We start from the raw sequence: 12986 nt of genomic DNA, 5'->3' as shown, positions 1-12986 counted from the left end.
GAATGTGAAATTAAATCTTTTAAAACTCTTAACCCAATTCTTCTTATAAAATGTAATGCGAGCATGTTTCTCTATCTTGATTTATTAACTATTGGAGAGAATGCCTTTTTATGGTTCTTAATTTAACTTTAATCTAATGGAATGATGACTAGGCATAATTTGTTGATGTGGATTGAATGACGTGTCATATTTCTGGATTACTTGACAAATAAAATGAAAAATTAATTACAAATTTAAAACCTTAAAAGACAAAATGTCCAACTGTGACTATCCAGTCCAACCAACCTTAGCGTCATCCACCTGTCGCCGCCGACTCTCCTCCACGGCCGCCACCTTCGGCGACTACCCAATTTAGGATGGAACTCCTTGTGAATTTAATACGAGCATCATTAAAAATCCCTCGTAGATTTTAAATGGTCAGTACTCGATCGATTTGATTCCCTAGATTGAAGGAATAGGAAATTGGGTACTCGACAGAAGGTCGAGAGGAGTTTCCACCTCAACCGAAACAGAATAAGGAGAAAGATCAGGAGCGAACTACTCGATCCCATTGCAGGTGGCTTGAAAATGACACTAAGTCCCTTTTCCCGACAACAGATCGGAGATCTTTCTCAAATCATAGCCAACCATGTTCCACTCTACTTATTATTACCTACTAGTGCCCTTCACTAATCATTAAATTTTTCTTAAATTGGTTTTTCATTTTATTTACCAAGTAATCCAAGCAAATGACATGTCATCTAATCCCACATCAGCACAACCTACTCCTCATTCCTGATGTCATCTAATTCCACATCAGCACATGTCAGGACCATTTAAAATGACTTCGCAAACTCAAGAGGCTAAAGTGTCTCTATTGAAATTTCATGGACCAAATAGATAACGATTCATATCTCACTACTAAAAGTGCATTATCCATAAATTAAACCGAACGATTTCAGAGTGTGGGGGTACATACAATGTGACATCATTCAAGCAGTAGAATAAATAACACTATCACCTCGATTGTATTCTTGTTTATTATATCAACGTTATCATCATCTCTGTCTTCTTGCACTATTTGGGAGGCTGGACTTGGCTTTTCATCTTCAAATGGCACTAATGGACGAAGCATGACAGGCACTTGGCAGAACAGGTCCTTTATACGCCTCACAGATGTAGTTTATGAAGTTTTCATAGTCCTATAGCAAGGGAATGTTATAATAATCCTTATAAGTAGATGTTTGTATGACTCAAGCCTAGACCTTTATGCAGTTAATATTGAACACAACTCTAAAATCTCTAGTATCTTTATTCTAAAATATCTACTGAGATAAATATACAATGGCTCGTACATTATTGGGCTTAACTCTATTGGGCTAGTGATGATATTTTAACAGTTAATTTGTACGTACACTAGTGAGCATAACAGAAAGAAGGAAACAAACCTCATAAAGTGGTTTCCCATCTACAACAACCCAAGGCACGTACTTATGAGGAGGCTCAAGATTGCCGGTTTCAGCAGCATATTTCAGTTCAAGCTGCACGAAGATGATAAAAATCAAATTATAGAATGTAATGACGCATGCCTACCGCTAGTAGATATTGTCCTCTTTGGGCTTTCCCTTTCGAGCTTTCCCTCAAGGTTTTTAAAATGCGTCTGCAATGGGAGGTTTCCACACTCTTATAAAGGGTGTTTCGTTCTCCTCCCCAACCGATGTGGGATCACACATAGAACATTTGATTCCATATTGAATTGTCGATAATCTCTATGTTTGTTTACCCAATCACAACCTAGAGACCGGGAACTGATTATGAACCTAATGCTCAGTCAATGAAATCTGTGAAATCTTCAGTCAGTCGAAAATCATAACAGCTAGATATGTTGGAAACTAAGAACCCGTTGCAGCAGTACAGGATTAGTTGAGTAGGTACCATTACATAGTCTTTGTATTCTATACAATGTTATATCTTATCAATATATGAAACTTGAACTAACACAAAAATCTGAACCGAGTAATTTAAAACAACTCACCATTTTCCCAAGCTCAGTATGGTAGCATTCATTGATTGGCTTGGGATTCAACCCCAACTTCTCAAAACATGACTCCCACTGGGTGTACTTCCGTTTGGACACCAGATACTCGATGCAGTAAATGAAAGGAAAATGACCATCCTGCAGTACAAGTACATGAGAACTTTTATCCCCATAATTCCAACTCACTCACTTTGAAAGATATGTAATATAAGAAATGAGTTTCAGCATTTAATTCCAAGAAGACTATTAGAGAAAAATATATAAACAGACAATCCACCACCAATTCCATTAGATTATTGGGTAGCAAAATAATATTAGTAAGGAGAACTTTGTACAGATCGAAGCAAATGGAAAAAACCCATCATCAATGATCATAATGACACATAGTTACATGCNTGATCATAATGACACATGGAAACTATGTAATAAACAAGGAAAGGGTTTTGTAAGAAACTGACTAGTGTCATGCTCCCATCAGAAGTCTTACCAGCTCTGGCCAGGCGTTAATGGCACAGGCTTCCACAGTGTTCAATAGGCATTCATTCGGGCCATGCTGAAATTACAACCACACAGTACAAGTTTATTAGACAGTTTATATGGATGCAAGCACATCCAGCCATCCATAGGCAAGTTAAACTGTGTAGAAAGAGTATAAAATCATGAACACCAACTTAAAACGAAACAGAAAAGAGAACTCTAACATGGACATCAAACAGCTTAAGCTATCAGGTAAGGGAGGAATATCAATCTCGAAATATAAACAGATTTACTGATGATAAAATTGGAGAGACTTTCAAAGAACAATATCAAGATTCGTATTATAAGCCCGGAGAGACTTTCAAAGAACAATATGGTAAACAAGGAAGAAGCTATTATGTTGAACAATATACAATAAACAAAAGCATATCAGATTCGGAAGAATCGCGCATAATTGCATATTCAATTTTAAACCTAAGGTTCCGAACAACTACCAATTTCTCATCCCTGAACAAACCATAACCAAATACCTAAATCAACAGAACACTGAAGTCAAATCAAGCATGCAAACAAACGAAATACGCCATTTATTTAGTAATTAACCGAAACAGAAATCGTCAAGAAAGAAAACAACGAATCTAATGAACGAATTAAACGGAGGACCTGACAAGTGATGGAATCGTTGCGACCAACCCTGGCGTTACCATAAGGGACGAGCCTGAGATCAACAATGGAGATGAGATCATCATCGAAAAGCTTTGGCAGATAGTTCACAATGAAATTGGCGCTGTAAGGACAGAGAGACTCGTAGTAGAGTTGGAGCGAAACTTTTCCGGTGCCATAATTGGAGGTTGTGGCTATGGAGTATGAAGTAGATGAAACAGGAAACAAGAACGAGCAAAGCAAGAGTAGCAGCAGATAAGAAATGTAAGCGAGGGAACAGAGTTTAGGCGGAGAATCCATGGCTTCCAGAGATTCAATAGCAATGGAAGAATGAATCTAATTTTGTTAAATAAACATTTAATTCTTGTTGTGGATGTGGAAGCAAGCTAAACTTGAGGAATCTTCCATGTCCACGACCCGCGTAAGGACAAAATCACGTTTTTTTCCCGTTGGTTATTATATAAGTTCTTTAAAAAATATATTTGTTTTAAAAATTATTTTATTGCATAATTTTTCACTTTGCTAAAATAATTTAATAATTCCAATCATATTTTAAAATATATATATATATATATATATATATATATATATTCAACTTAATTTTTAATAATTAAAATTTTATTATTATAATATTATCAGCATGTTTTTGTTGGACGATAAAAGTCCCACATCCGGTAAAGTTTATGATCAAAGAATACTCTCTCCATTGGTACGAGACTTTTCCGGGAAGTCCAAAACAAAGTCATGAGAGCTTATAAGTTGACAATATTATACGATTGTGGAGAATCGTGTTCGTCTAACATAGTATCAAAACCATACCTTTAGTCGTGCCAATAGATTGGTAAATCCTCAAATATCGAACAATTTTTATACCTACACATTTTATAAAAAAAAAATTCAGAAAATTGTCTCTAGATATTTAATATTACTTTGAATTAATATTATTTTAAATGTGATAATAATGGTAAATATATATTTGAATTATTTTTTTAAAAATAAGCACGTTAATTATTTTATTTAAATATCTTTAAAAGTTAAAATGATGCTCTTGAAATCCAAAATTTTAATGATATTTGTAAATATATTATTAATAATTTAAATACAAAATTAATGATAGACATTTTTTTTTTTAATTTAAAAATATTATTAAAAAAATTAAAAATGTTAAAAACCATTAAATTCTGACTTTTATTTTGCAAAATTGTAATAAATATTTTAGGAGGAGCCACTGGCCGAGAATGGCCCTCGTATGGCCCTCGTATGATTAAGCATGTCCAAGAATGCCAACAACAACCACCTGGCCTTCCTTCCGCCCACGATCCTCCTAGATTAGGTCTTCCTTCTCCATACTATAACAAGGAATTCAATCAACATTGAATTTTTTGCGGAATTCCGGCCATATGCATCGGAGACAAACCTTTAGCGACGGGAATTGAAGAGCTATTACTTGTAATTTGCAATTTGCTTGGCAAATCGACTCACCGTGTTATCATATTCGTATATCCATGGATTCTTCGGCTAGAATCTCCTCCTTTGTTTTTCTCTCTCATCTCCTACTTTTGTTATGCTCTCTGGTTTCAGTTTCGACTTCCAGGGCAACGGCAAGCCCTGATTACGGGAGTGAGAAAGTATCGCTTGATGTTTACTATGAATCGCTCTGTCCAGACAGCGTTAAATTTATAGTGGACAATCTGATCGAGTTGTTTGAGGGTGGACTCATCTCCATAGTTGATCTTAGATTCGTTCCCTACGGCAATGCGAGGATCGGTCGAAACAGTTCCATCACTTGTCAGGTCCTCCTTTAAATTCACCCTCTTCAGTTCCTTTTATAAACTAGATATGATTATAAACTTTTTTGTTTCGTTTGAATGAAGAGAATTCGATCAGAAGTTTTTTTTCTGGATGTTCGATGGATGGAAATGAGAAGAAATAAGGATTTTATTAATATAGCATTACTGTACCTAATTTGTGAAGGAAAACCAAATCCTGTAGAAATATTTTAGTTAGGATTTTAAATCCCTTCAAACCCTATAGAAACAAACAGAGGATTATTGATGATGATTTGGTTTTGATTGACTCGAAGAACGACATTACAGCTAAATCTAATTCTGATTTTATGACTTTAGGTATTATTTTTCTGGCCTAAGGTGGAGGAATCAGGGTAATAGTAATTATGTTTAAAGAGTAATTGTTCGATTACTTAGAATCTTGCATTAAAAATGGTGAAGCCATGGTATAATTTTTGGCTTTGGGTGGATATGAAAGCCTAGACCTATAATTTCTTGATCCAGATTTGATATCCCATTGCTGAAGCTGCCTTCATGGGTGTTCTTTTCATCCAACTAATCTATTCTCTTTGCTTTTAACTTATATAGATCAACTTCATTGCCTTTAATTTTACCCAACACAATCTGGGAAAGTCTCTTTGGGCTTATATTATGATGTCTTTGCGCATACATGGCTAATGTAACGGTCCAGACCCACTGATAGCAGATATTGCCTTCTTTGGGATTTCCCTTTCAGGCTTCCCCTCAAGGCTTTAAAACGCGTCTCCTAGGGGAAGGTTTCCACACCCTTATAAAGTTTTGTTCTCCTCCCCAACCAACGTAGGACATCACAATCCAACTCCCTTCGGGGTCCAACATCCTCGCTGTCACTTATTCCTTTCTCCAATCGATGTGAGACCGCCAAATCTACCCCCTTTGGGGCCAGCGTCCTTACTGGCACACCGCCTCATGTTTACCCGGGGAACAGCGAGAAGGTTGACACATCATCCGGTGTCTGGCTCTGATACCATTTGTAATGGCCCAGACCCACCGATAGCAGATATTGTCCTCTTTGGGCTTTCCCTTTCGGGCTTCCCCTCAAGGCTTTAAAATGTGTCTCTAGGAGAAGGTTTCCACACCCTTGTAAAGGTGTTTTGTTCTCCTCCCCAACCAATGTGGGACATCACAGCCAATTTCCTCATCAATGATCTTTGTAAGCTCTTTGAGAATGGCCTTAGTTGAATTGTGAGTCCCGAAGAGGTGCGATTGTGGCACATGTAAAAAAATCGAAAGATTCCTTCATGTTCTACGTTCTATCTATCGTTTAGTTGTTCATATCATGGTTTTCTGTTTCCATTTCAAGTTGATGTTTTGTTATGCCTTTCTACATGCTGAATCCTGGAAAACATAGTAATCACACAACATACACACACATGTATGGAAATACTTGCGTACATATGCAGACTGATGAACTTGTATTTTGTGGTGGTGATTTCAGCATGGTCCTAATGAATGTCTACTGAACACCGTGGAAGCCTGCGCTATTCATGCCTGGCCTGAGCTGGTAAGTCTCATGTTGAGATCCAAATGGTCAACTGGTCTGGTTATAATAACATATTTTGGTGTTTATATTGCTGCCAACATTCAGTCTGTTTCTTCCTTGGGGGGCCTTTTGGGTTGAGGGCCATGCGCAGGGTCGTGCGCGGGGGGCCTTCTGGGTTGAGGGTCATGTGCGGGGTTCCTATCATAACCATTTCAAAACATGAGATTCTGGAAACATGGCATTCTATAAATGGCATGTTAGATGCAGGAGCTCAAGTCCACTCCTAGCAGATATTGTGCTCTTTGGGCTTTCCCTTTCGGACTTCGCCTCAAGGTTTTTAAAGCGCGTCTGCTAGGGAGAGGTTTCCACACCCTTATAAATAATGTTTTGTTCTCCTCCCCAACTGACGTGGAATCTCATATGAGCTCTTTTGATTTTCAAATTATTTAGTGGCACTTTGACTCATCGAGCAAATGATCCATATTGTTAACATACTCACCGGTTGGAATACTAAACGTTTATTCAAATTTGTGGATGTAGACAGGGCATTTTCCTTTTATTTTCTGTGTGGAGGCTGCAGTGTATGAGCGGAAGTATACCCAATGGGAGACTTGCTTCGAGAAATTGGGATTGAATCCTAAGCCTGTTTATGATTGCTATTCTTCAGGACTTGGGAAAGAGGTGAGTTAATTCAACCAACTCATGCATATTTCAGCATTAAATGGCAACCAGATTAACTAACCAAATCTATGAGGATTGATTGTGTTTATATGACCTGAATCATCATTTTCTATGCAGCTTGAATTACAATATGCAGCTGAAACCGACAATCTTCAGCCTCCTCATAAATACGTTCCTTGGGTGGTTGTTGATGGACAACCGCTTTATGAGGTTTGTTTTTCTCAATAACCTTATCGTCTATGATAGCTCGATCCAAAAAGGGCAAAATGGGTCGCAAAATAGATGGATCCTGAAAACTAGTTCCCAGATTTATATTCACTTTGCACATCCAAACACATTCTCATTCTCAAACTTGCCTAATGTCAATCACTCACGAACATGTCGAGTAGGCTTCGACTAAGCATAGGAATGAACATTAAACAAGATTTATCATAAACTCAATGTGGATAAGCAAGCAAATCCTAAAACTTGTTTGTTCGTGAACACACCCATGGACTTTTGCCCCTTATGGCTTGAAGCATTTCTTCTTAAGAAAGTTATTGAAGCATGAAATGGGGTTTTCACAAAGTGATTGGCCATTAATTTATATACAATACACAGCTTAAGCGTTTAGATTCTAACCCAACCATGCATCTAAAGCTTCTGAGAATTGCCATAATTTCCTGTTTCTGCAGGACTTTGAAAACTTCGTAAGCTATATCTGTGCGGCGTATAAAGGTTCTTCTGTGCCAAGTTACAATACACAGCTTAAGCGTTTAGATTCTAACCCAACCATACATCTAAAGCTTCTGAGGATTGCCATAATTTCCTGTTTCTGCAGGACTTTGAAAACTTCGTGAGCTATATCTGTGCGGCGTATAAAGGTTCTTCTGTGCCAAGCGCATGTAGTAAAGCTAAATCCCTTAGTTCCATTTAAAGAGGTAGAAAAGGAAAGTTCTATATGAATGGTGAAGATGGTAATGCTGCTGTTTCATCTGCAATAATGTTGTTGAAATTGTTTACTGAATAATAATAGCGTTATTGTTTGTAGGAAGCGTTAGTCGTGTTGTCATCAACATTTAAAATCTGAGAATCTGACGTTTAAGGCTACAAAGGGAGCATTTAGATTGTTTAAGGCTACAAAGGGAGCATTTAGATTGTCTTTATATGTACTCTCATACTGAAAAGTTAGAGATTAGAATCTTACCTTCACATATTTTAAACTCAAGAGCATATATATATATACAAAGGCCCTCTACACTTTTCGTGTATATGTCTAAAATTAGTAACGATTTAATTCATATCATAAATAATCTAAGCTAATGTGTAATGTGAAATCCCGCCAGTTTCTTACACGGATATTTCTTATATATCAATCAACTAGTCAATTTAAATGAATGATACACATTAATTGTTGTATTAATTTTTATCCATCATTTTAATAAAAAAAAAATATCTCAACATATATATTTTTAAACAATTTAAAATTTAATAACTAAAATAAAATGTTTTGAACTCCGAGAATATATATCTGGTAAGGGGTACACGGGTTGGGTTGAGAAAATCTTTTGGATTAGCCCAAAATTTTGGGTTGATTGGGTTAGTGACTTAGACAATCCGAGGAGATTACATAACCCAACCTAATCGAGAATTAGGTTGTCGAGTTGTTTTTTTTTTTATTATATAATAAAATTCTACTTGTCCACAATATACAACACATTACTAATTAAAATCTTATAAAATTTAAATATCAAACATTCATACATACGTCAAATGCAACACTAACATGTGTTGTCTGCATCAAATATTCTTAATTTTTATAATAATTTTAAAAGTACGATAGAGTAAGATTGGGTTGTAACTCTACTTTCGTATTGGTCTAATTGACTTGATCAAGAAAATGTCAATACTTGAACTAACTCGAATTTTCGATTTTTTAAACTAGTGCCTCTATCTAGTGCGTCTTGCCTTTGTATTTTGGCTCTTTTCCTTCTCGCGAGCTTAGGGGCCCCTTCCTAGCTTATTCTTCTCTTTCTTCGGTAGGTAGGATCGAATGAGGATGATGGGGGGATGCTTTTTAAACTAAACAGTGTTTGGTTCGTTCACTAAACTCAACCGAAACCAAAAAAACATTAACCCAATCCAACGTTTATAATTTTGATTAGGTAATCTAAATTAGTCGGGTTTTAGTGGTGGTATAGATTTACCATAGGTATAATTTAACCTATATTTTTAAAAAAAAAAAATTGAAAAGGCATTGATATTTGATATTTGGTTAAAATATATCGAATCTTCTAGCACCCCGCTCCTCAACCTCTTCTCAAACCCCCTCGAGACTCTCATCTCAGTCAATCTGTCCTAACTCGAATTAACCCGAGATCCATAGATGTACGAAGCTTAATCCTTTCTGTTTAAGTTTAAATTTAAATTTTAGAAATAAAATTATTAGAAACGAGAATAGATTTTGAAGCTCCGTTTTCAACCCGAGCACATAATTCAGTTAATTAAAATATATATTTTTTCTATCAATTTTGTTCTCGTTATTCTCTCAACCACTTTCACTGTCTTTTGAAATGCACCACTTGTCCCTTTCTCCCTCTTTATTACAAATTTTTCAATTTCAAAATGTAAATTATAGTATTTTTTTTTTTCAAAATAGAAATTAATAGTGAAAATGAAATTACATTTGTTTTATATAATAAGTCAAATATGTAAATAAATATTTAATATTATTTAAGACAGTTAAATTACGATGGAAAAGATTTTAAATTTAATTTTTTTTAATAAATAAAATAGCATAAATGGACCTGAATTTCATGTGTGCTGAACGTAGGAACGGTAACATAAGATAACCTTAAAAATATCAATTTGAACCTACTGACTAGGTTGAATGTAATTGTCGGGTGCATGAATAACACATATCATATATAACCATATTGATATGACCATATGTACCATGTATAATAAGCACGAATGAATTACCATAAATATGTGTACGTCTTGTAAGGAATTTACATCATGTAAAGTATTATGTGCATCATCTCATTGAAGTATGATTTTTAATGCGATACCTCATGCATGTTGCATGTTATATGTCATATCATCACAATGATATTTAAAATTTTAAAAATTTCTACATAAAAAAATTAAAAAAATTAGTTAATATATTAGAAAATTAAAATTTATGTATAATATAACTATATTTTTTTTTAATTTTGTATTTAGTAAATGAGTAAATTAAATTTGTAATTTTAAAATTTTAACCAATTAAAAATGTATATAAACTCCCAAATGTCTAAATTTATAATTTAATTAAAATTTAATACTAATAAAAAAAAAAAGGTGATAAGATAGGGATTTGAAAATTATTATTAAAATTAAGCAATAATTTTGAGGTTAGGCTGATGTCACTCTAGAAGGATTTAGTTCAATTTGAGAGTAATCAAGGCCGTTGAAGAAAAATAAACGGCTCAGATTTAATAAAATAATTTATGGAGAGAAATAATTATTGGAGTCCAAATATTCAAATAATTTTTGTAGAATGTGATGACGTCAATGTGGATTAGGGCAATTATTTCGTGTTTTATTATTATTATTATTATTATTATTATTATTATTATAATATGATGTTCATATCCCTCACAAAAATTTAAAAGCATCCACATCACTAATTCTTAATACATTTTATTAAAATAAATTACTATTATTTAATAATCTGAAAATTATTAAATAATTAAATTTTAAACTATAGATACTAAATTTTGACTGACTAGTGAAGAAAATATATTGAATAGGTCATCATCTATACCACCGTAATAATTTTTATATGTAAGTTCATAATCTACGTACATTAAGTTTGAATCCTGTCGTTACTTTTCAGTAGCTCACGATCTTATCAATTTAATTTATATACACTATTAAGGTGAATTTTGTTGTACAACACTTGAAATATTACGGTTTATCGACGTTGTGCACTTGTATTACTAAGAACTTTTTCTATTTAAACGTTTTTTACTAAAGCATACACGTTCCAAGTTGACCAGTTAGGGGCGTACACGGGCTTGGTTGGAAAAATCTCTTAGACCAACTCAAAATTGTTGGTTGGTTGTGGGTTGGTGACCCAAGCAACTCGAGAGTTCACAACCCAACCCAACCTAACCCCCAATTTTTTGGGTTGGTTCGAGTAATTCTTTTATTTTTTAATTATTTTTTTAAAATTTTTTTTTATCTATAATATATGTTATATTAATAACTAAAATCTCATCAAGCTCAAATATCAAACATGCACAAGTTTCACTGCATCACTAACACCGATAACGAACATCAAACATTCTTAATTTTTATAATAATCTTAAAAGTATGGTTAGGTTATGACCCTATTTTCGAGTTAGTCAAGTCATGTCAATCAGCAAACCGACTCGACTTTTTAGTTTTTTTAAAAATTCGATTTAACCAAAATCGGAAAAAAAAAAAAAAATCTAAACTCAACCCAACATTTATAATTTGAATCGATTAAATTACCCGGCGATATAAATGCCTTTACGACTAGCTCATCGAGTAGAAAACGTACCCAAAACAATGATGTTTTGGAAAAGGAATATACCATAAAAACAACATAGGTACAACATTTGAACAGTGAAGGACAAAGATCATGTCTCTACACCCAAAACACTGTACACTCTTCACACATGCCAATAACTGCAACCAGGCAGAATCAATCATAGATGAGCGACCACCACCACCACCACCAACCACCAACCACCAACCACCTACCACCGCCGTACCCACCGCCGTACCCGCCGCCGTATATCTCGTCGGAGCAAAAAGTACATATGAATAAAAAAATGATAGGCGGCCTCAAAATGCATGGTGGACAATGCAAGTATACCCTCACGTGGGTTGGACTCAGTACTCACCATTCATTACTGTCTTCTTATATATATATATATTATATCTATATACATATATATATATATNCAGTACTCACCATTCATTACTGTCTTCTTATATATATATATATATTATATCTATATATACATATACNATATATATATATATTATATCTATATACATATATATATATATAATAAAATAAAATAAAATAAAAGATTCTTTGGAGGTAAAAGAAGGGGTGTGGGAAGAGGAGCAGTGAGAGTACACAAACCCCATCATCCAAGTCAAGGTCCTCTAGAGTGACATGACATGTAAGGCCAATAAATTTCAACATCTCAATTTTGGCAAAACCCTTTGCCTTTTCTCACTTCCTTTACACCAAACCCCTGTCACATTGTTTCCCTTTTCACTCACGGGGACCGGTTCTAAGCTCAATATCATAACAACGATACTCATGTTATAACGGGTATTACCTTTCCTTTCTATGTCTAAGAGATATTATACAATACGAACAAACAAAACAAAGTCTTACTGTTATTTCTGTATAACTGTCGAAAAACGTTTGTANCTAAGAGATATTATACAATACGAACAAACAAAACAAAGTCTTAATGTTATTTCTGTATAACTGTCGAAAAACGTTTGTAAAAAATAAATATAACTCAATTGGGTTTTCTCCCAATCGAACTGATATGCAAGTGTTTATATCGCTCGAACAAGATAACCCAAATTTTAACTCGAAACGAAGAACACAAAAAATGATAAATTTTCATGATTCATTAGGTTTAAATAAAAATCGATTTGATGGGTATCGATCAAAATTGAAACTTTGATTGAATTGAAACAGATTTTAGGGTTTGTATGATAAACAAATTCTTAAGATCATCAAAACTTGAGCCAATAACAAAAAAAAAAAAAAAAAAAAAAAAAAAAAAAAAAAAAAAAAAAAAAAAAAAAAAAAAAAAAA

The 12986-nt window shown here is 34.2% G+C and overlaps 2 protein-coding genes across 3 annotated transcripts; one reads left to right on the top strand and one right to left on the bottom strand.

The window, feature by feature from the left end:
• Window positions 1-862: 862 nt before the first annotated feature.
• On the bottom strand, window positions 863-3542 carry LOC111787441 (gamma-interferon-inducible lysosomal thiol reductase-like). The gene is made up of 5 exons (XM_023667403.1): window positions 3158-3542; window positions 2505-2570; window positions 2015-2155; window positions 1428-1520; window positions 863-1181 (listed from the first exon to the last, which is right to left on the bottom strand). The coding sequence occupies exons 1-5, from the start codon at window positions 3455-3457 to the stop codon at window positions 1089-1091; spliced, it is 693 nt and encodes a 230-aa protein (XP_023523171.1). The 5' UTR covers window positions 3458-3542; the 3' UTR covers window positions 863-1088.
• Window positions 3543-4382: 840 nt separating this feature from the next.
• Window positions 4383-8397, top strand: LOC111787443 (gamma-interferon-inducible lysosomal thiol reductase-like). Of its 2 annotated transcripts, XM_023667405.1 has the most exons (6): window positions 4383-4950; window positions 6422-6487; window positions 7007-7147; window positions 7265-7357; window positions 7968-8103; window positions 8178-8397. In XM_023667405.1, the coding sequence occupies exons 1-5, from the start codon at window positions 4663-4665 to the stop codon at window positions 8061-8063; spliced, it is 684 nt and encodes a 227-aa protein (XP_023523173.1). In that variant the 5' UTR covers window positions 4383-4662; the 3' UTR covers window positions 8064-8103; window positions 8178-8397. The 2 variants fall into 2 exon arrangements, with proteins under 2 accessions (XP_023523173.1, XP_023523172.1); XM_023667404.1 differs by having other exon boundaries at window positions 7968-8397.
• Window positions 8398-12986: the final 4589 nt, after the last annotated feature.

Source organism: Cucurbita pepo, chromosome LG02, assembly GCF_002806865.2.
Source record: "Cucurbita pepo subsp. pepo cultivar mu-cu-16 chromosome LG02, ASM280686v2, whole genome shotgun sequence".
In the NCBI taxonomy this organism is placed as follows: domain Eukaryota; kingdom Viridiplantae; phylum Streptophyta; class Magnoliopsida; order Cucurbitales; family Cucurbitaceae; genus Cucurbita; species Cucurbita pepo.
Note: the sequence above shows the minus strand (reverse complement) of the source record. Positions and strands in the feature narration are given on the sequence as shown.